Source organism: Herpailurus yagouaroundi, unplaced genomic scaffold (genome assembly GCF_014898765.1).
Source record: "Herpailurus yagouaroundi ecotype Mexico unplaced genomic scaffold, PumYag 77, whole genome shotgun sequence".
Classification (NCBI taxonomy): domain Eukaryota; kingdom Metazoa; phylum Chordata; class Mammalia; order Carnivora; family Felidae; genus Herpailurus; species Herpailurus yagouaroundi.
The window spans coordinates 29,415,837-29,438,847 of record NW_024412388.1 but is presented as its reverse complement, the minus strand read 5'-3'; the positions used below and the strand labels follow the sequence as shown (position 1 = coordinate 29,438,847).

General features: G+C 51.3%; 1 protein-coding gene across 1 annotated transcript in view; it reads right to left on the bottom strand.

Annotated features, from left to right (window-relative positions):
* Window positions 1-19,567: 19,567 nt before the first annotated feature.
* Window positions 19,568-23,011, bottom strand: part of UTP11 (UTP11 small subunit processome component) — an 11,552-nt gene continuing 8,108 nt past the window's right edge. The window contains exons 7-8 of the mRNA XM_040469696.1: window positions 20,744-20,854; window positions 19,568-20,008 (exon numbers count right to left, since the gene is read on the bottom strand). Coding sequence (XP_040325630.1) covers window positions 19,925-20,008; window positions 20,744-20,854 — 195 coding nt within the window. The 3' untranslated portion in view covers window positions 19,568-19,924. The remainder of the gene's footprint in view (window positions 20,009-20,743; window positions 20,855-23,011) is intronic.

Below are 23,011 nucleotides of genomic sequence, written 5' to 3'. Positions count from 1 at the left end.
CTTTTTGTTCGGTTGCTTTGGATTTTACAAAAAGCCCAGAAACTTTCGAACAAAACCAAACACCCGGATGACCCTCTCTGGCGAGCGGCGAAGACGGCCGATAGGCTGCGTCGCCCGAACCCCGGGAGAGAGGAGCCGGAGATCCGAAACGCGCCAACTCACCGGGCATCCTGCCCGCCGCCTGCTCCCCGCCCCCGTCCCCTCGACGACCCCCGCCCCTGCCCCCCCCCCGGGCTGTTCGGGGCCGGATCCCGGCAGCGGCCTCCCCACAGCGACAGGTAACGCGGTACGGGGTTAGGGATTCCCCGGGAGAGAGGACGAAGAGAGGAGGGTGCCCTGTCCCTCTCCCCGGCGCGGACTCCCGAGCCTGCGGGTTGAGGGTGGGGGACTGTCACTTTATTCGCTCCACGCCTCTTCTCTCTCATAAGGATGCGCCCCACCCCCCCCCTTACCCTTCCTCCGGGCTTGGTTTTTTACGGTTTTTATTTATTCACGGAGCCTCTCGGCTCCTGGGGTCCTTCTAACTCCGCCCGCGCCCTTAATTTAAATCGCTGTATACTGTATTTATCGGGGCCCCGGAGGGGAGGCCGCGAGAGCCGCGTCTGTGTATAAAAGCAGGAAATAGCCAAAGCTTTAATCTAGCCTAATTTATTTTTTTCCCCTTACCTTCCCCTGTCCTACCCCCAAAAAGCAAAACAAAAACAAACAAAAAAAAAAAAACTAACAAAAAAGATTCGAGTGTTCATTTTTTCGTTTCGTTTTATCCGAGCTGCGATTCGGTTCCCGGCCACGCGGGAGGGGTCTGCGCTCCCACAACATAGTCCATGGGAAGAGGCTTCTGCCCCGCTGCAGACTGACCGCTGCACAGCAGGGCCCCCGCTCCCCGCGGGGCCCTGCCCTCCTGGCCACAAACAAAACGAAACTTGACAAAGTTGGAGATATTTTTGGACCAGCTGTAGAAATAAGCCGTTCCCTGAGAACCTTCTGCCTGATTCCCTGCAGCTTCCGCCTGCTCCCTTTCCAGCCCCACCTGGGATGCGGGATGCTGGGCGGCCAGGAGAGAGATCCCCAAGTTTGGGGTGAGGTGGGAACCATGTAAATATGTGAGATATGTACACACTGGCGGGGAGAAGAAACATTTTGTGCTTGGTTTTTATTTTTGGTTTTCCGGGTTGCCCTCCATCCCCATCCTAAAGGATTTTGTACACCGAATAATCCGAAAAAAAAAAAATATTTTAATATGATTTCCAAATTTCTGACCCATCTCTATTTATTTTCTGGATGTGTTTGGAGCTTCCCCCCTTCTCCATTTCTTGTTCTGTTTGTTACAGTTTGGATTTAAATTTTGTTATTTTATTTTTATTATTTTTTGGAACAATGTTTTGGTGCATTCTTTGTATCTTTATTGCAAAAAAAAAAATAATGTAGACTGGGAAGTTCCCTTTATATTTATGTTATAGTAAATATTTTATTACTCACATAAACATGTACCCCAGGGCTGTGTCCTGTCCTTTTTACTACGAGGGTTGGGTTGGTTTGCGGGTAAAGCGTTGGGATACCCTAGCTAACCTCTCCTAAAGTTCTAGCCACACTATCTTGGAGCAAGGTGACCACGCAGACCTTCTCTCAGGCCAGTATGAGGACTGCCTGTTACTTGGGCAACAGTTGGGCCCCTGCTTTTAGGCGAGTGAGTTTTAGGGAAGATGAAGCTGCCTCGTGTCCCCTCCCGTAAACAAAACTATCCTGAGACCAGACCAGGACCTACGACACTGCAGACACCACACTGATTTCGGGACAGCCATTCCCCAGGCACAACTGCTTCTCAGCCAAGGAAGAATTGCCTGTCTCACGTGGACCACCAGCCTGGCATCTTTGTGTTCCCCACCCAAGACCCCAGACCCTGACTTTGGTCTCCCTTTGCGTTCCGTGTGTGGCATCCAGGCCAGCTTTACTCTCGCAGGTCATGGGGCAGTCGGAAGCAGGGTCAGGCCCCACCAGCCCACCCCAGCTGGCTCTCCACCCACAGAACAAATGGTGCCTGAACCTACCTGGATCCACTGGGAGTTCTAACAGCTTCCACAGTGGTCCTGCGGGAATTAAGTGGGCCTGGGGAGGGAGTCCGGCCTGTTTGCTTAGGCAAAGCCAGTCCTACTTCTCTGCAAACAAACCACCTGCCCCAGCTTCTCTGGTGGAGGAATGAGGCCAAAAACAATTGTGCCACCAGAAGGCCCTTCCATCTCTCCAGGGATGGGTCCCCAAGGAAACCCCCCTTCCCCCACTCAGGGAGTGATGCCTATGCCTGTGGGAAGACTCAACAGTGGTACAGTCATGTACCTGGGGACAAAGATGCAGTCTCAGACCCCTCCCCGTTCAAGCTCTCAGCAGCAAATGTCTCCCCACCACCTCCTCAAAGTCATGATGGTGGGGGAAGATCTGGATTCCAGGGCCAGGGCTCAAGGTTACCTGTATCCCGGTCAAGATTCTCTTCTTCCTTTAAAACAACTTTTAAAGACACGCATAAAACATGGATTCAGTTTTCTCAGGAGGAACTAAATGAGGTTTCTCTTACTCTTCATGGACACAAAACCTGAAGCAGCACAAGCACTGGACAGGGTTGGGGGGTGGGGATAAGTTGTGTCCCTAGTGAGCGTGTATGCGTGGCCCCCTCCTGCCAGGGAAGCTGCCCAAGCCCAGGGGCTGGGAGAGGCCTTGGCTCCAGCCGACGCATCTTGGGCACCCAGAGAGGTGTTCCCAGGCCGCCAGTTCAGTGGTACCTGGCTAGGCTGAGGCTTTAGGATGATGGTACCATGCTGAGAGTCCCTGGTGACTTTCTGGGCTCTGACCCTCAATCTCAGGAGGAACTGTCTCTGCAAGTACACAGGCCGCCAAGATTTTTCCAAGGCTCGGCCTCTCACTGCTGGTTTCTTTTTCCTCCCTTCTTCAGTCCAGCTTAGTGGGCAATTAGCCCTGTAATTCGCGCCCGTGTCCCAGCCATTGCCTGTGCTGGTGGGCCCAGCGAGCCTTCTCAACGCTTAAATACGAGGCCGGGAATGTAACAGCCAGGTGACAGCATGGCCTCCATTTCCTGCTCCACTAAGTGGAGAACTTCGAATCAGCCCCACACTCCCCCACACTCTCTCCTCATTCCTCCATTCCTGGATTTGTCCCAGCCTCGGGGCCCTGAAATGGAAGCAAATGAAGCTCAGAGCTCCCTGCCGCCTGCACCACCCTGAGCCTCAGCAGGTTTGGAGGTTGGAAAGGCAACAGGGAAGACCAGGCCTTTCACTGGCCTCTGCCTGCAGCTGACACCTTGATTGATTGATTTCCTAATTGTCTGCTTAATCCTGTACAAGAGGGTGGATTTATTATTTAAGCAAGTCAACTCAAAAACAGCAAAACAATGTGGCCTCCCAGGAACCAGCAGCAGCTGAGGAGAACAAAAAAATGAAGGAAAAAAAAAAAAGTGGAAACAAGGATGGGAGAAAAGCTTCCACTTTGTGAAGATTTTACTTAACGAGCACCAGCCCGGGACAGCTACCCGGTGACCGACCCCTTGGTCACAGAAGCCCCCAGAGGTCCTTTCCCTAGTCTCCAGCTTGGGATGGCCATAGGAACCATAGCACATTTGACTGTGTGAGGAGAAACCACAGGGAGAGAGACAGATTTTGTCCTGGAGTCTTCCTCCTTGGATACAATACAGCTTAGGAAAGGTTTCTCCATCCCGTGTGTACGTGGAGTTACGCGCTCACTCCCGAGGGCCCCAGACTTCCTTGCATTCAAGAGAGGCAGATGGCCCTAGCATCAGTCTTCAGGGAAGCCCAAGCCCTCCCAAGCAGATTTGGAATTTTCTGATCCCAGCTCTCTCCCCTTCTCACCTGAAGAAAATTATTGTCTATGATCATGTGGACACAGATTCTGTTCCTTAAGAGAGCTTCATTCTCCCCATGTGAACCTGTGTGTTGGTGTATGAATGTGTGTGTGTGCTATAGCCGCTCCCAGAAATAGGGGGGAAAGGAAGGCCATGCTATACCACTAATGCCTTGAGCTGGGAAAACATTGACAGGGTGGGGGGTGGCTAAAACAAGCAGGAAGGTGGCCATCATTGTCAACAAGGCAAACCCAGAACCTAAACCTCAAGGACACCTATATTCTCCCCCCACGTCCTGCCCCAGGAAGTTGTACTAGCTTGTATGTCACATGGCTTAGGTCCTGTACAATCATCCCTCGACCCCAAGACCGGGCTGGGTGTCCACAGAGCTAGCTGACCCCCAATCGTAGCCACCCACTTAGAGCTGTTTCGAATGGAGTCTCCTCCGGAGAGGCTCTGGGCCTGCGTGTGGGAGGGTCAAGTTCCCAGTGGCTTTCCCGGGCCCAGGCCTTTTGGAGCAGGGCTTGAGTTCCAGAAAGGAGACCCGCCTGAGTAGGGAGAGGAGTGAGAGTAGGTTAATTATCTGGCCCAGCTGTTCCCCCTAAGCTTAGGGAACGGGAGTCACCCAGGGCCTCTAGCTGAGTGAGTGAAGCCAGAGGAGCTGGCCATCTAGTCCCTGCCCAGCCTATTTGAAGGCATCGGAATTAGTGTTTGGCCAGCCGTTCGGGGCTCCATGTGGGAGGACTGCCCTCTATTGGTCCCTGAGCTGGGACGTGGCCACAGTCACCAGGGCCGCCTCACAGCTGAGCATCCCGCCCCCCAAAACTCAGCTTCAAGTTGGCTATGGTAAGTGGGTTGCCAGGTAGAGCGGAGGCAACCGTCACCTCCGAGAAGGCAACCCTGCTTCACGTGCACACAGGCTTGCCCACAATCCTTCCTTCACCTACCTCCCCTCCGCTTCTCCACCGTTCTCCGAAGTTCGCCATCAGGCTATCTCCTGTCTCTCTCCCACTCGCACCCTTGCCCGGCCCTCCTCCCCTTGGCCGACTGGAACCCCAAGCACGCCCTTGCCAGCTTGCTACCTCAGACACATGCTCACACGCTCGTGGCCACACCCATAACCGCGGGCCAGTGCCGGCCCTGTTGTCTTGGGCACTGGGCTCTCCGGAGCTAACCTGGCACTTGTAAACATTTGGTTGAACGCACACAACCATGCTTTGCGGCGTTGGACCAGGGCCCTTTCTCTCAGAACGTGCAAGCACTTACCCCACAAGCCGCTTTCCAATCCCTGCCCGTCATTGTTCCCGGCTCCTCCCAGATCTCTCCTGCTCCCTTCAGATAATTAAAGTTAGGCTGTGTGTTTGTATGTATGTGTGATCTTATTTTTTAAACACACACCCCCACACGTACATATGCGTGTATATATACAAACACACACAGCAATTAGATCTATCCATTCCTGCCGCCGTCCCTCTTGTGCAGTAAAAACCTCAGCTCTGCACATGCCCCCACATCGCCATGCGATGAACCATCACCTAGTCATGGGCTCCTGATGTCACACACACATACACACAGACACACGCGCACTGGAGCTTTCACACAGTTACATCCACCTCAGCTCCCTGGTGTTTCTCCAGGGGCACAACCCACCTCCCACCCACCTCCAGGGCATCTGAATGGGCTCCCTTCAACTGAGCTGAGCACCAGGAGGGCTCTGCTTCAACGCCCCCCACGCACACACCCAGTGGACATGTCGTTAGCTGAGCCTGACCAGGGTGGGTCCGGGTATTATTAGGCTGCAGAGACAGCACGGAGGCATATGGTCTCGTACACAAGAAATAATGTTCATGTTAAATCAGACCTCATGCATAATGCATGGTGCCTGATCTCACATTATTTTGGGTGTTCGTCAAAATCAGTGTTCTTTCTTGCGAGGGCTCCTGAAAAGAAGGGGGAAAGACATTTGCTAATGGCACCCGCCGCCTGGACCCAGGGAGCCAACAGTGCCCTGGGAGCGTTCCTCTGGCCCCACTTCACCCACCAGTGGGTCTCATCCCTCTGGCCCGTCCGTCTTTCCCCACAGAAGGAGGGGCTAACTCCGGTTCGTAGCAGGCTCGAGGCCCCGTGTTATTTTTATTTCTTTTCTCTCAGCTCTCTGTCCCCGGAGGGTTCTGGGGAATAGCAGTGGCTCCGTCGTTCTCACACCCGATTCATTTGCCGTTTTATGAACTCCCCGTTGATTCATCGCCTCCCTAAGTCAATGATTCACTCCTGATGGCTTTTCAGAAATCCTTCTTCAAAGGCTCCAGATTATTCAGCTCTGAACAGGGGCAGACCTGGACCCTGCGTGGCTACTGCTCTCCTTGCTTAGGGTAGAAAAGTGTCACCTTGCTTGGCCTTTCCCTGGGACTGGCCACCTTGAGAGGAGGGAGTGCTCCCTCCAAACAGAAGCTGCTAGAGTTGACCCCAGCAACTTGTGGGCAGACCCGGCTCTCCAGTAAGGCCCCCTCCAGACATTGTCATCAAAGTTCCTAGGGAAGCTGTGTCTTGCGGGAGGCAGGGAGCGGAATAGTGAAGCACAGTGTCTATAGGACCAGACAGATCTGGGTACAAATCCTGGCTCTACCTCTTATCAGCTGTGTGACTTTAGGGCAGCTACTTACCCTTTCTGTGCCTTGGTTTCCGGATATGTTGATGAGGGCAATGCCTACAGCATAGAGCTATTTTGAGAATTAAGTGGGATGATGTACATAGAGTGCCTGGCATAAGTAGGTGATGAATGAATGAAAGCTGTTTTATTGTGGGGCCTGTGCAGGGCATTGTACAAAAACAAGTGAACGGGAAAGAAAGCCAAAATGTAATGAACTTTGGCCGTGGCCCCCACTCTGTCCAAGGCGTTCTGACATAATACTTACCCAGCACTTACTTCGTACTTTCATTATCTCACATTAATTACTCCTATTCTGCAGATGAACAAACTGGTACCCAGAGAGCTTTAGGGACCTGTCCACGGCAACAAGACTAGTTCATGATAAAAGCTGGAATAAAACCTATTGCATCTGACACCTGGATCCATGTTCTATTTACAGTAGTGAATAGCAGTGTCCAGTGCTTGGGGCATGGGCCCAAGGCAGAGGAGGTTCCAGAACTCAAGACTAGGCCAGAAAGAGAAGTTTGGGGACCAAGGGTGTTGGAGCTCATTGGCTAGGATCTGCCTCCTCTCTCCACCACTTCGCCATGAGGTTCAAGGAAGCTGGATGCCTTGCCCGAGCTCACCGAAGAGGTCAGGGAGCCCTCCTCGTGCATCCATTCAGAGAGCTGCATACTGAGCGACCGCATACATGAGGCAAAGAAGGTGGGACCTGGTGTCTTCACAGGCTTTCCTTATGGCTGCACCACCTGCTACCCCTGGGACCTCAGGCAAGCTGCTTATGCTCTCCATGCCTCAGTTTCCTTGTCTGTCAAAAGAAAATCATGATAGCACCTGTCTGGTAGGATTGCTGAGATTATATAAACACTTAAAAGAATGCCTGGCATGTTGTAAGTACACATTAAATGTCAGCCATAAAATTAATTTCATATGTACAATATATGTTATTGTATTATTCCTGGGCTGAATCAGTGTGGAAAAATCATGCCCAGCTTGATTCCAGCAATGCTTCCCCCTGCCCCCCCCCACCCCGAATTACTGCTCTTCACTCTCAAAACCACTCACTCTGGAAAGAAAAGTTCAAGCTCTCCATCCCACTCCACAGATGAGGAAATGGAGGCCCAAGGGTGTGGAGGGACTTGCCCAAAAGAACCCAGAAAGTTAGTGGCAGATGCAGTCTCCCAACCTATCCCCTACTTCTGCCTCTTCGTGACAATCCCATGTCCCCAAGAATGTGTACTGAGTCCCTTCTAAGGCTCTGTGTAGGCTCTGGGGAGATAGCACCGAGACGGTCAGAGAAAACCTCATAGACGGCAGTAGCAGTATTTAAGCTGGGTCTTGAAGAATGAATAGGGGTTTCCCTTGGGGCTCACTGCTCAGGGCCTGACCCTGAGGAGGCAAAATCACTCAGCCCCAGCGCCCTCAAGACCCCATTCATTCCCCCTCCCTAAACCTTCATGCTTCTTGCTGCCTTGGCCAGTACCCATCCACTAATGGGCTCCCACCCCTTCCTTTGATCCCAGCACAGAAGACTCAACCCAGGACTAAGGCTCCTGGATCCTGGGGAGCCACTTACTATGAGACTAAGTCTGAGTGTAGATTCCTTCCAGGCCCCAACTCCTGGTTCTACTGCCACCCTACCCAGAGGTTAACCAACAAACTATGCTACAGGGCATCCTAACATCAAAGGTGGGTCCCAGGTGCCTGGGTCCAGGGCTCACTCCACTATCCATCCTTGGTATGACCCAAGTTATGTCATCCCTGGAGTTTAACATATGAAGTAGGCATTCCCTCATTTATTTATCCATCCATCGGTCCATCTATCCACCAGCTCATCCATTCATCCATGCAACCCTTAACCACCTCTTCAACCACCCACCCATTCATCTATCCAACCACCCACCATCCATCCACACATCCCATGATCCAATTTAACAATCAGGCCCTATGTTGAGCACTGGGAACAGAGATAAATCAGACCAGCCCCCCTGTCCTTAAAATTCTCTTGCATTAGCTTCTTCCCCTCACTACCTCTCAGTCATGTAGGGTAGGCATGTGAGGACCCACGTGAGATCATTGTTCGGGAGGAAACAATGAAGTCTATTGTTGCATCTATGCATCTTGTGTGTCAGAGCACTGGGAACCTCCACACGCCATTCATTTCTTCAGGGCCCCACAGAGGATGCAGTCAGTATGGCTTCTGTGTGGCCCTAGGACTCCCCTTAGCTCTGTTTTCTCACTCCAAGAATGCCAAGTGCTGACCTAAACTAAAGAGGTTTCAAAGGAAGCAGAGGAGAGGAAGGTGCTTATAAACATAACTTCTGCCAAGGCTAAAGATCGCCACTGGAACTCAGTCTTTTCTACCACAAATGGCAGCAGCATCTCAGCACCAGGGAGATATGGAGAAATGTTCTGGTCCTAGGCCTGTCACCACCTGGCTGTGTGACCTTAAACAAGTCCCTGCCATTGTTCAGACCTCAATTTTCCCACCAATGTGGTGTGAGGGGTGGTCTCTGGATCCTCTCAGCTCTGAAGTGGCCCCTCTCAATTCTCGCTTCCCTTCTAGCCTGGGTGGGCCTGCCCCTCTGACAATGGGGCCTCTCTGACCGGCCCACACATGAGGAGGGGTAGGAGATGACGTGGTTGGTGTCCATGGCCTGGAGTCCTCTGACTATTCAACACACACACACCCCCCGCGACACAAACAACCCTCAGTGGCCTCCCCCACCCACCCCCCAGAATCTGGGCACAGCTGGGGCTTGCTATGCCCTGGCCACCCCATGAATCACCCCTCTATGGTCCCGCGGGGGAGTGGTCCAGGGAGCATCCTACGCCCCCCATGGGGTGAGGGCCAGAATCACAACCCTCAAGTAGGCAGTGTCCACAGGAACAATGGGGGCCTGTGGCTCACAGCAGGAATGCAGCCATTGTCCTGCCCTGGCCCCCAACCCCAAGGCCTCAGGTCCCCAGGCCAGGCAGGCTGGCGTGGGTCGGTGCGTCAGGCACTCGTGTGCCTGGGCCAGGACACATGGCCTGCCGGTTCCCCTCTCTGGGCAGGCGGGTGGGTGGGCTAATGGGCCAGACCCCTTCTCCATACCCAGCCTCACAAAGGATCCCATGCCCGGGGTGAAGAGAAGCAAGACAGGGCCCAAAGAAGCCAAGCTGGCCTCCGACCCACCCATCCCTGGGGTACTTGTAGCAGACTCAGAGAAGGGGCCTCCCAGCTCTGAGACCCAAGCTATACATCACAGTGGGGAGGGGGACCACATTAGAATAATGCAGGATTCGAGTGGGGTTGCTATAGCGACGTATTAGGGCAATACATCTAGGGAGCCCCGGCCCCTTGGTGATGTATGACTCTGCTTAGCTGAGGGGAGCAGGGGGAGGGGATCTATCCCGCCCCTCCAAGGGGACAGCAGACACCAAACATTCCCTTCACTGGGGGAGAACATCTGCCTTGGACTCCAAAAATAGGCTTCTCAGAATCCTGTCAAGACTGAAAGAGATGCTCTGCCAACCCAACCTCCAACAACCCCACCTTAGTCCATGCTCTACTTGGCTTCAGCTTCAAATCCCAGCTCGAAACTCAGCCTCGACCCCACTGTGCCCCGCACCAACCTCAGGCCCAGCCCCCAACCCAGCCCTTCCCAGCTCTGTCCTTTCTGCTTCAGTGCTAAAGACCATCCCTGCACTATCTGCCCAGCATCCAATGGGATTAACAGAACTATATTGGGGAGGGGAGGGTGTAGGGGAGCAAAAAAGGGAACAAAGGGGAAGGAGGTAGAAACATCCAGAAATGTTCCTCAGCCAAACCACTCAAAGCTGTTAATGTGAGAGATACCTGGAGAATAAGTCTGAGGGCACACATGTGCTCCCTTTCTCACCCACAGGCCTCCCCATGCCAGTATCCGGGCACCCACACCCATCTAATGCCAAGTCTGGAAATTTAACTTCCCTCCACATAGTACCGGGACCAATGAGGGGGTGAAGTGGTAGACTAGCCTTAGAGAAAAAGTTGTATTGGGGCTCCCCATGAAGGAGAGCTCGTTTAAAAATCTTCACGTAATGTTTGCTGTATCAAATCATTTGTACTGGCTTGCCCTCGACCCTTTAGGGACTTCAGGGAAAGATTCTCCTGAGATAGCCCCCTTTGCTACATCCACCTGAGCATCTCGGTGAGGAAAAGAAGCACAGATAACCCCATTTAAGAATCACAGGTGTAGGGGTACCTGGGTGGCTCAGTTGGTTGAGCATCCAACTCTTTAATTTTTTTTTTAATGTTTTATTTTTGAGAGAGAGGGAGAGACAGAGTGCGAGCAGGGGAGGGGCAGAGAGAGGGAGACAGAATCTGAAGCAGGCTCCAGGCTCTAAGCTGTCAGCACAGAGCCTGACGCGGGACTCAAACCCATGACCCATGAGATCATGACCTGAGCCAAAGTCAGACGCTTAACTGACTGAGCCACCCAAGCGCCCTGAACATCCGACTCTTGATTTCGGCTCAGGCCATGACCTTGTGGTTCATGAGTTCGAGCCCCATATCGGGCTCTACACTGACAGTGCCTGCTTGGGATTCTGTATCTCCCTCTCTCTCTGTCCCTCCGCTGCTCTCTCTCAAAAATAAATAAACACTTAAAGAAAAAAATAAAATTAAAATAAAGAATCACAGGTGTTCCTGTAAGTATATCCCTGTCTCTCTGTATCTTGATTTTCCCTCTACATATCCTTGTCTGTGTATAGCTCTCATTGTACGTGTACATGTTGTTGCACACGTGTGTGTGCATGCATGCCGTGCCTCCTCACTGAATGCTAATTTTTAGTTCACTCAAGTGATTATAATAATTGCACAACCCCAAAGAAGTCTTCCTTTTTCCCTTTTGAAAGTGACACCCTGGTCCTGTGCCAGATAGGGGATGTGGCTTCCAGCAGGAGGTGGAAGATGCAGACCATAGAAGTCACCCCCCTCCCACCAGAGGACATAGGTCATAGGACAAACCAGGGTAGGAAGCAGTGCCCTCTACATGAGCACACGTGTCCACCCTGCCCGTGAACACACGTGCATAGACATGCATGCACGCACACTTTGGTCCTAGTCTGGCGTTGTCCCCACAACAGAAGAAATTAGGTTCATTCTTGATTAGAAAGGATACACAAAAGGGGCTTCTTTTCTCACTGTCCTTCATCCTCCAGGTGCCTTTCTCACACTTGCCCAAACACACATCCTCGCACACAACGTACATACATTCACACACAAGCAAAGAAAAAGGGAAGAGAGAGATTAAGAGAAGGTAGGTGAAGACAGAGTGCGTGTGCCCAGAGGGCAGTGCCTGGGGTGGGGGTGGCAGGGGGCCCAGGGCACTGAGTGGGCAGGAGACCTTCATGGCTTCCTCTCTTCCCTAGCCAGCGACCAAAGGTCAGCCCAGGCGGATCAGCCACGTGCAGTCCATCCACCCCCAGCAGGTCATGTGAGACCAAAACCAAATCCTCATCAACATACCATTGTCCTACAGAGCCCAGCCTTGGGCTGAACTGGACCAGCCCCCTCCAGCCCAAGACTAGTCAGTGCCCCTCTAGAACCTATGGTCTCCATCTGAAAGGAACCTCTGGGGCTGGGGGGGGGGGGGGGGGGAGTGTGTCTCTCAGCCCCACCTTGAGGACAAGCTGGGTGATGCTCCCCTGGATCCTATCCCTCTTTGGCACTTCCCATCCCCTTCTGAGAAATGGGAAGAAGCCAGCTTTCCATTTGCACTGAATGCCTGAGTGGGACCATGAGCAGGGGAAGAAGGACCATCTCTCTCATGTTCCCTCCAAGGGGGCACATACACCACGCCATGCCACCCCTGCCCCCTGCCCATTGCCCCAAATGCTCTAAACGGGAAACAGAGTGAAGCAGAGAGGGTTGAAGAGTTGCCCTGAAGGTCATCTTGCACGTCAGCACTAGGAGGGGCCCCAGATCCCCTTGCGCCCTGGCTCCCAGCCTGGACCACAACACAGGCTCCATTGACTCCTGGGCACCCTTTTTCCCAAGATGCACGCAAAGCTGTGGGCTTGCGGTTCCTGCCCACAGGCCCCTGGGCCCACAAGGCTCCATGTAGCCTGGCCCCACAGAACCCACCCAGGGAAAGAGGCCAGAGCTGGCTGCCTGGATGGCCGTGGGTGGACACAGCTCCCAAGGGGCTGGCAGAAGGGAGGAAGAAGGACGGGATAGATACTGCACCTACACAAGAATCTCTTAGATCTGGGCTGCAGGCCTTCATGGCCAACCTCCAGACCCTGTCCTACCCAGCCTGGAATGAAGCCAAAGATAATGGGGACCTGGCTAGGACAGATTCTCCATCAGTACCACCTTTACCCCCGCCCCCCCCCCTTTATTCCTTCCAGAAACAGGGACCCCTTGGCCCCACCACTGAGACTAAACCTGGGGCAAAGCTGCCCTGGCCCACCCTCTGCCTCCTAGAAGGGAAGTCCAGGAGAGGAAAGATGGTGTGTCTGGGGGAGGGGGATTGGAGGAAAGCCGGGGCCAGGAAGGGGAGGGCTGTCCCAGCAGGATGACAGAGAGATGATTAAACCCACAGAGAAGATTGATAAGGGAGCTGAGCAGCTGCAGCTCTGCAAGGTGGGCTGGGGACAAATCTCATCTTGTCCTGGCAGCTTTCAGAGCACTGGGGGGCTGGGCCAGCCAGGATGAGCTCATGACCTCCACAAGCTCCCAGGGCAGGGAGGGGGGTGCGGGAGGAGGGCTGCTCCCATCTTCTTCCCCCTAAGGCCTCTGACGGTGGCTTCCAGAACCCAGCCCCCATTCCCGCCACCCGAGAGCTCCTTCACCGCTCGACACCCCAGTGCACCTGGGCAGCATGCCCCTTCTCACCAGTGCCCCCTTCACCCACGGCATCTTTGCCCCGACTCTCACTCTCGTTATTATTAGATGTGATTTACAGTGGAAACGCTGAGTCAGACAAACCAAGAGTCCCCAGACAGAAGCAGTGGCAGAGAAGAGTCCAGGGGAGATGGCCGTCTCTGGACACCATCCTCAGAAGACAGTGAGTTGGGGCACGGAGAGGAGCTGGAAGTCCATTTCTGCTGTTTCTCCAGTCTGCTCCAGACCCCAAAATCCTCACCTGGGTCTCCCGGGCATCCAGACCCCCTTTCCGATGCCCACCCAGCCTCTCAGCCTAATCCTGTCACAGCCTGGATCTGCCTTGGCAAGTCGGAGAGAACAGCCCAGGGATCCCGAAGTCCTAAAATCCAGGTGGTTCTACTGAGCCGTTTCCTCCAACCAGGGCTCATGGTACAGAAGGCAGCCCGATTCCCAGAGATGGAGAGAGGCAGGGAAAGTGCACTGCTGGGGTCCCAGCCCCCCACTCCGTAAGCGGCAAACACGGGCACTGTGCGTTCACGTGGGCATCCAAAGGCACAAGAACGCGTGGGGAGCACATGCTCCCGCTCCTACCTTGCTCAGAGGAGCTCAGTGGGCAGGATGGTCTTCACTCCCTGGGTCTCTGACTCCCTGGCAGGGAGGAACTGGGCATTGTTGCCAAAAATAAACGTTCCCTCTCCCGCTCCCTGGCTCTCAGCTCCCGCTCATTAGGATGCGTGGCGTTTGGCTGCGGTCCCACACCTTGCAGCTCATTATAAATATGCAGTCGCTGCTGGCGCTACCCCAATCATCTCTGCAATCAGAGCTTTTAATTAGGTTAATTAAATTGTATCAAATCTCGCAGGGACGCAGTTCACTGATGCTGATGAGGCAGCCAAAACAGACCCCAGCTCCTCCGCTAATGAAGGCCGCTGCCTGCCTGCGCAGTGAGGGAGCCCGAGCGCATAATAAACGGGCACGTCCTCTGGGAGGAGCTGCTGCCCAGGCCCAGCTCTGGGGACCTAGCAGGGGGTCTGCATCAAGCCCACCAGGCTCCAGCTGCAACAGAGACTCCCACCCCGGGGACCATCCCCTTCACTCGAGAACTGGGGGTTCTGGGAGCCTGGGTAGGTGGGCAGCGTCAGGGCCCTGAGCACCTGCCACCTCTACACAGAAAACCTGGGCATGCCCCCAAGATCCAGACTTCATGTAGGGTTCCCTCTTTACCTCTCCTCCACAATGGCCCAAGAAGGCCAAGACTCTGTCTCCTACTAAACACATGCACACACCACACCCTGTCACTGCCCCTCTCAATTGTCTTATTAGCCAGGGAGGCCAGGCTGAGACCGGAAAGCTCACCCAGCCATTGCTGGCCTGGTCTCCATCTGCCATGGAGGCCATCTGCCCCCACTGGGGGGCAGGCGGGGAGCAGTTTATGCTACCAGCCAGTAACAGGAAGGGGTGGTCTCCCAGTCTCCATGTGCCAGATGGATCCTGCAGCTTCCCACCTACTGCTCCACCTAAAGAGCCCTCTCTGAGGGACCTGCCCCCAATCTCCAGGGATCAAATTAGCGAGAGATGTGAGGTGGTTCCCTTCCCCAGCCCCTGTCTATCCTGAGCTGACCGCCCCTGTCCCTTGGCAATCGACCGCTGGCTACTAGAGACCACAGGGCCCTGCAAAGGCTCTCCCCTGCCTTTAAGCAGGAAAGCAGATGCTGCCACCTCCAAAGGGGCTGTCCCCAACGCTCCACTTGCCTCAGCTCCAACCCCCTCCTCTTAACCCCTCCGTCCGTCACTGGTCTCTGTGGCTGAGCAGCAGAGAGAGGACAGGGGAAATTTCCAGCGCTCTCGGGACATGTTGTTTCTGCTGTAAAAGCTGGTTTTTTTGGTTTGGAAAGGGTTTTTTTTCCACCTAGTAATGTAAAAACATGAAACCTGAAACCAACCCCACATTTGTCACCTCAAAAGAGAAGCCTTTGGGGTAACTCGGGGAAAGCTGTAAATGAGTCAGGCTGATTCGGGGAGGGGGGGGGCTGCCCAGCTGCCTCCGGGGCATCACAATTTCAATTAACACTTATGATGTGAGCAAGGCCATCAGGTGACAGACAACAAGAGGAATGGAAAGGGCTTCCTTCCCACCCTTAACCCCAAACATAGCAGTCCCCACATAAGCTCCTCTTGCCTAGAAATTGCTAGGTCCTGGGGTCTGTTCTGGACCAACGTCTACAACCACCAAAGCCGGGGACTCAGGACTGCACCACAGCCCCAGCACCGAGCAGTTTGCTCCCCAGATGTGAGAGGAAACGGTTACTCTCATGATGAGGGCTATCAAGTGAAGCACGCAAGACCGGACAGAGAGAACTAGGTACAAACTTTGGTTGGACAGATACAGAGGAGACAGAACACTCCAAATGCAACATTGATGGGTCTAGGAATGAGGAACACGCAGATTCCGTACAGGGAGTCTGAAGAAACAAGAGAGATTTTTTTGCTCTCCGACCAGAGCGGTGTAGGAAAGAACAAGCAGAAGCATGACCCAGCCAGCCTCTTAAGCTTCCAAACTCTAAGGGGTGGACTTGGGAAAGCCAGCTCTGCCTCTTGGGGTTTCGTAGCTTCATCTCCACTCCTCCCCTGCACTTTTTGCTGAGACAAACCCACGGAGCTGGGTGGGAGCCCCGCCAGGAGGGAGGCCCGGTGACCTGCTGGGCAAGAGAGCATGTACCCTCTGACCCCAGGAGGCAGCCGCCCGAGCCCAAGAAACCGCCAGCTCAGCCCCAATAGTATTTCGGGTCCACCCCCAATTCCTCCACTCGCCGGGGGCTTTGGGTCAAGACTCCCACCCAAGCTTCGGCCCGCCCTCTCCCAACACCCTGTGCACAAGGCTGTGAACGGACGCACAGGGAGAGCTTGAGGAGGGAGGCCGGCACCGCATACCCACTTGCCTCGCTGGTTCAGGTCCCAACAGGCCCTGGCCTCACCGGCCTCCACAGGCAGGCAGAGCAAGTCTGCGTCTGCTGGCTGCCTTCCCTGCTGGAGGATGTGCAGCTCTAATTGTTCACTGCCCCACAACCAGCAGCGGGGGAGAGACAGCGAGCTAGACATAAACCCTCGCAACTGCTCACGGGGAGACCCCCTACCATTTCCTGGTGGAACCACCCTCTCGATGTGGTACTCAACAGGCTTCCTTGCATGGGCCTTACTAGAAACGTGAGGGGAAAAGCCCTCTCCTGCCCCTTCCTTGTTTTGGGACCACACTTACCTCAAACTGCAGGAGTAGGGGTGGAAAAAACCTTTTTTCCTAAGAGTTCTCCTCTAAGGCACTGAATTCAATAAATAGGAACTAAGCACCTACGTAGTACAGGATGCTTCCAACAGAAGCCAAGAGTGCTAAGAGAGTAGACACCAGCACCCAGAGAAGGGGCAGCAGCTCCATCTACTGGGCCCTTTCCTACCCTGTTGCCAGGAATCAGTTCCCTCTAGAGTTAGAAAAAGATTTAATCCGAGAATAAAGCTAAGGCCTGACACTCTACTGCTGGAGTCAGAAGGGCTCGAAGAGGCAGTGGAGTAGGACTCAGGCAGGATAGTTGGTTCCCTGCCCGAGAAACCTCGATGTTCCACGTCAGCTATTGTAGCCGACACTCTGGGGACCTCATTTGTACGAGACCTGAACCACACAGGTTCTGACTCAGAGCAATGCCTTCCACCTCCCTACGCTGCCCGCATTCCCCTTGGCACAGCCAGAGCAGGACGCCACCAAGAGCCCAAACCACCTCTGGGGCCTGGACGTGTGGATCCTAAGGAAACAACAGTCTCTCCCCTTCCCAAGCAATGAGCCAGGAGTCCGAGGTCCCACTGAGCGCCAAAGCATAAGGTCCTGGCCTATTTTCGGCACCCAGGAGGCTGGGGCATCTGTCTTGGGTTCATCACAAGGGGCAGGCAAGCTCTCCTTGGGCCTCAGAGACAGCCCTCAGTGTTAACAGCAATTCGGGACACCTGGTTTTATCTCCTTATAGTTCTCTCTCTCTAATCTGGAACTTACGGTAGTCCAAAAGGATAGACGTTCCTGCCTACACACATGCCTCTTCAATGAAGCATTGCTGTATACCTACAGAACACGTGAGGACTTACTTAGCACCTAACCAGCGGATGTGAAACCCTGGTGGCACGTTCGTGTACCAGAGGGTATATAGGTGTGCGCATATGTGTGTGCATGAGGCCCGAGGGGTAGTACCCTGAAAGTCTATTTAAGTGAGAGCCAGGGCGCCTGGGTGGCTCAGTCAGTTAAGCATCCGACTTCGGCTCAGGTCATGATCTCACGGTCCGTGGGTTCAAACCCCACTTCAGGCTCTGTGCTGACAGCTCAGAGCCTGGAGCCTACTTCAGATTCTGTCTCTCTGCCCCTCCCCAATTCATGCTATCTCCCAAAAATAAACAAACGTTAAAAATAAATAAGTAAATATAAAGTGAGAACTAATGAAGTGTGTGTACCTTTGTGTAAGCGTAAGCTTCAAGAGAAGGCATTAGGTATAGCCCTTCCCTGCCTCCCACCTTCCTACCCAGCAGGGACAAGGGATATGAGTCCGAGTAGCAGCACCAAGCTGGTTTATCCCAGGAACAGACTCTGCCCACTCCTGTCCAACATCCACAGGATAAACCCCTTCCCTGGCTCAGGACTCAGACCTCTATGTCATAAGACCATTAACATTTACTTAGCTCACCACCTCCCCAAAAGGAAGTTCACACGGAGACTGTGAAGCATTTCCTTCCTTAAGGCAAAAGCTACTAACTTCTATTCCCTGGCCCTTCTTCCTACTTTCCAGGGCTCCCAAATCTAAATCCCACTGGGTACACCCTGAGAAAACATTCTTTCATTTTAGGCTTTATATAGGAGCCTAGCAGTCATAGAAACTTGTTAAGTTTTAACAATGATTTTCGTTTTCTCTTTAAAATCCAGGCACAGCTGTTCCTCCTCCAGGGGTGAGGTGTAAGCACACCTCCCAGAACTCTGCTCCTCCCACATTTGCTCCAAGCATGCTCAGTCCTGTCTTGACCAGCCTCAGCTTACCACCCCGACATAGACAGGAAGAGTGAGACTCTGGGAAGACAAAGGAGCTGCTACACATGCTCTGCAGTCCGCACCTCCAGGGCACAGGCCTGTACCAAGCCATCTACAGCCTTGGAATCAGGAGCTGGCCAGAAGTGCAGAGGGCAGGAACAGAGCCAGATCTGTCCGATATGAGCTTCATCAATAAGGAGGTGCCACCATGGGTTCCTAGTTCCAAGGGTTTCTATCTGTAGCTATAAAGCGTAAGAGAAAGAAAATTCCTCCTTGGCTACTTTATGAAGCCACTGGATATCCATAAACACAGAAGGAAGGAAGGTAAAATCAGTCTGCCCACTAAATCAAACATGCAAGCATTAAAAATATTTATTTTAATTTCTACTATGAGCATATACTACTTTTAAAAAACTAATGATGTGTGGCACCTGGATGGCTCAGTTGGTTGAGCATCCGATTTTTAATTTTTTTTTTTTTTTAAAGTTTATTCATTTTTGAGAGACAGAAAGAGACAGAGTATGAGCAGGGGAGGGGCAGAAAGAGGGAGACACAGAATCAGAAGCAGGCTCCAGGCTCCAAGCTGTCAGCACAGAGCCGGATGCAGGGCTCGAACCCATGAATCATGACCTGAGCTGAAGTCAGATGCTTAACCAACTCAGCCACCCAGGTGCCCTGAGGATCCAGCTCTTGATTTCAGCTCAGCTCATGATCCCCTGGCTCAAACTTGGGATTCTCTCTCTCTCTCCACCCCTCCCCCGTTTGCATGTATGCACACGCTCTCTCTCGAAGTAAACTTTAAAAAATAAAAAATTAACTGATGTAACAAAATGGAAGAATTGAAGTGAAAAAAGATGTAAAATTGTTTACTGTAATTACAACTACAAAACACAAAAACGTAATTAAAAACCAGTACACACCTTTATAGAATGGAGGAAATAGGGGCGCCTAGGTGGCTCAGCCAGTTGAGCATCCAACTCTTGATCTCAGCTCATCTCAGTTTGCTGTCAGCACAGAGCCTGCTTGGGATTCTCTCTCTCCCTCTCTCCTGCCCCTGCTCATGCTCTCTCAAAATAAATAAGTAAACTTAAAAAAAAAAAAAAGAATGGAGGAAATAAACCAGAATGCTCACAGTTTTGTTCACTTTCATTGCCCTAGCTGCTAGCACTAATAACTATTTATTGTTCCTCAATTAGTACTGGGATTAGGGAAGAATTCATTTATTTTCCAAATTTGCAGTAATAAGATTATATAACTTTCATAAGGAAAAAAATATATAGGAATATAGAACTAAGGCTGATTTCACAACCCTCAAAACAATAAGACATGGGAAGGGGCTTTAATGGTGTCCACAGAAAAATATCACATGTCAGATCTATAATAAAATTACAAACAGGAAAAATCATGTCATTCAGGCTAATGGAATGTGAAGTTACTCAGGGAAAAAAAAAAAGGAATTCTCTTCTGTATGGAATGACAAAGCTCATCTGTACCACTTCAACGTTTTCGACGACTCTGAAATTTGTAAATAGCTGGGGAGTTCACTGTTTCTTTCTTCACCTTCACCTTCTGAGTTTTGTCCTACAAAAGATTAAAAAGGTTACCAGTAAATGGTAGGATAGCATTTTGTAAAACAGGAAGTTAATAAACTACCTATTGGAAAGCCCCTAATTCAGTCCTTCTCAAAGTACAGGAAGGACAAAGCCCTACTACCCTCAAGTATCCCCAGATGCAGTGAATCATGTTCTCCCCTGGGAATCTATAATGCTACTACTATGTTGAAGTTTCCAGAAAAACTGAGAAGACAGGGAGTCAAATCATTTTTCTGTAGGGCTTATTCTCACACGGAACCCTAGTTGAGAAAGGCAGATCTGAACGATCTACAAAGCTGAAGAATTTGACATTTAGAGGAATGGTACTAATATGAAAGGAGCATCACATAATCCTTAGCTGTGCTATTTAACAACACAATGTTGTCTATTTTTAAACACCAATGAGTGGCACACACTGCTTTGTTAACCTGCTTAAATGTTACACATAGCTGCTCATAAGCTATAAAGTTCATATGCTACCTGATCCTACCCTTTGCTGTTCCAAAGCACTGACTAATAAGCCCCTTATTACCTTCTTAATCAAGGAACATTTCAACACTGTCAGAGTAACAGACACTGGCTCAAACCACTGCCCCTGAGGAGCAGACATTTTCACTGGGGTTGATTTACACACAGCTGAAATCCAGTCTAAGTTAAAACCTTTACAAGAGAGAAAGGAAAAAAAATAAAATAAAAGGAAGGGCCTAAGGCTCTCTCTCCTTACCAGAAGATCTTTGCGTGTTTGAATTTTCTGTGCAATAACAAACAATTTCTTCTCGCGTTCAATCCGCTGCGTCAGGCAGTTATACTGCTTTTGCCTTTCTTTAGCTATCCGCTGTGGAAGAAATACACACCCGTTTTCAATAAAATTAACAAGATAAAAATGAATTAAAAACTGCTTTTAATCCACTCAAGTCCAAATGCATAAATGGTTTCATCAACTCCCTCCTCCTTACTCAGAATCAACACAAGGGACCATAAAATTGCCCATTTTAGGAACACCAGATTCTAGAGCTAACAGAACGTTGGAGACTTGCCCAGGGACACAAGGTTCACATGGAACAGAGTCAGGACTGTCCCACGAGCCTCACGGGTCCCAGGAATCTTTCCACTACTACACTAAGCTGTTTGACCTTTGTGTGAGCGTCCCGGTTACCTAAGGCAATGCAGGAATGAGCCAATCCTGGAAACCCTACACAAAGTGAACAGAGAATAGAAAGGCTAATGGACAGTGTGCAGGTGTCTGAGAACCACAGAACTCAGAGAGCAGGACTTTTTCAGCAGAAGCTGACCTGAGAATTCTCACTGCTGAAATATCCCCTCAAAGGCCAGTGGCCCTTCAATTTGGGGGAATCATGAACCCCTGAGAAACTGATGAAAGCTGTGGATTCTTTCCTGAAATAAATGTGTATGTGTGTTGGTGCAAACTTGTGCAAATGCATATGCCTATCTGCACAAAATGTCTGTGTGGAATGAGAGTGTTCACAGACTTCCTACAGCTCATCCACGGGCTGCCCACCCCTCCAAGTTAGAGAGATTAAAAATTCCCTTACAATCCACTCACCATCAGTCTCTTAATGAAAATATTTTTGCTTTAAAAATTCCCTTACAGGGGCGCCTGGGTGGCGCAGTCGGTTAGGCGTCCGACTTCAGCCAGGTCACGATCTCGCGGTCCGTGAGTTCGAGCCCCGCGTCAGGCTCTGGGCTGATGGCTCAGAGCCTGGAGCCTGTTTCTGATTCTGTGTCTCCCTCTCTCTCTGCCCCTCCCCCGTTCATGCTCTGTCTCTCTCTGTCCCATAAATAAATAAAAACGTTAAAAAAAAAAAAATTCCCTTACAATCCACCATCAGTCTCTTAATGAAAATATTTTCGCTTTAAACAAAACCACCAGAAGAAACAACATCACTGGACAAGAACAGCAAGATCCAAATCTTTCCAACTTACAAGGCATGTCTGTGAACTATTCTGTTGGGAGCACTAATCTCTTTAGGGACCACCATAACACTTGAGAAGTGTTAGTGACACAGCTAATTGAAAATACGACTAATTGACAAACAGGGTTATCACGAGAATACCAGTCAGCCGGCTCCTCAGCTGGAAGTGTTATCTACAAGGGGGGACCATCACTGGGCTTCAGATTTAAACAATTCACCAATTCTAGCATAGTCTCGCAGCAGTGGTTTCAGACAGCTTTTGTTTTCACTTTATTACACAGACTGTCAAATTTATGGGATTACCCAATATAGTCAAACTAATTAGGGGTATTTATATTACCAACGCAAGTTTAGCTGCCTCTGAGCTAGAGAAACTGCTGTGAAATTAAACATTGGAAGCAAAGCTGATGCGGTGTAAATGATTCAAATCAAAACAGAACAGCTGTCTGCTTGAAACACATTGACAGCATTTTTTTTTTAATGAATCAGTCAGAAGTGAGAGTTCAACTCCAGAAGGCTCTGAGAAAAAGCATGTCTTCTGCACAAACCCAGTTACAGTGATGGAAAGCACCATAAGGAAAAGTCAATACAAAATTCTGGTTACAAATGTATAATATGTAAATACTTTCTGAGATGTGTATTTGCTGCTGAAGGTTCAATATCAGAATATACCAAATCCCTAAATCTTCAGTGTCCCCTCCTCTCTCTGCATTTTACAAGGTAGGCATCAGTCACAAGTCTTAAAGGCACAAAGCCCAGAGCGAGAGGTGGGATTCAAATGCAAATCTAAAAGCCAGACCAGGGGCACCTAGGTGGCTCAGTTGATTGACATCAGTTTGGGTCATAATCTCAGTTCGCGAGTTTGAGTCCTTCGCTGGGCTTGCTGCTATCAGAGCCCGTTTAGGATTTTCTGTTCCCCTCTCTCTCTGTCTCTCCCCTACTCACACTCTCACACTCAAAGATAAATAAAACATTTAAAACAATTTTTTTAATTAAAAAAAGTAAAGCCAAACCCTTAAGCTTCCAACCACTAAGCCACACTATGCCACACACCCCCC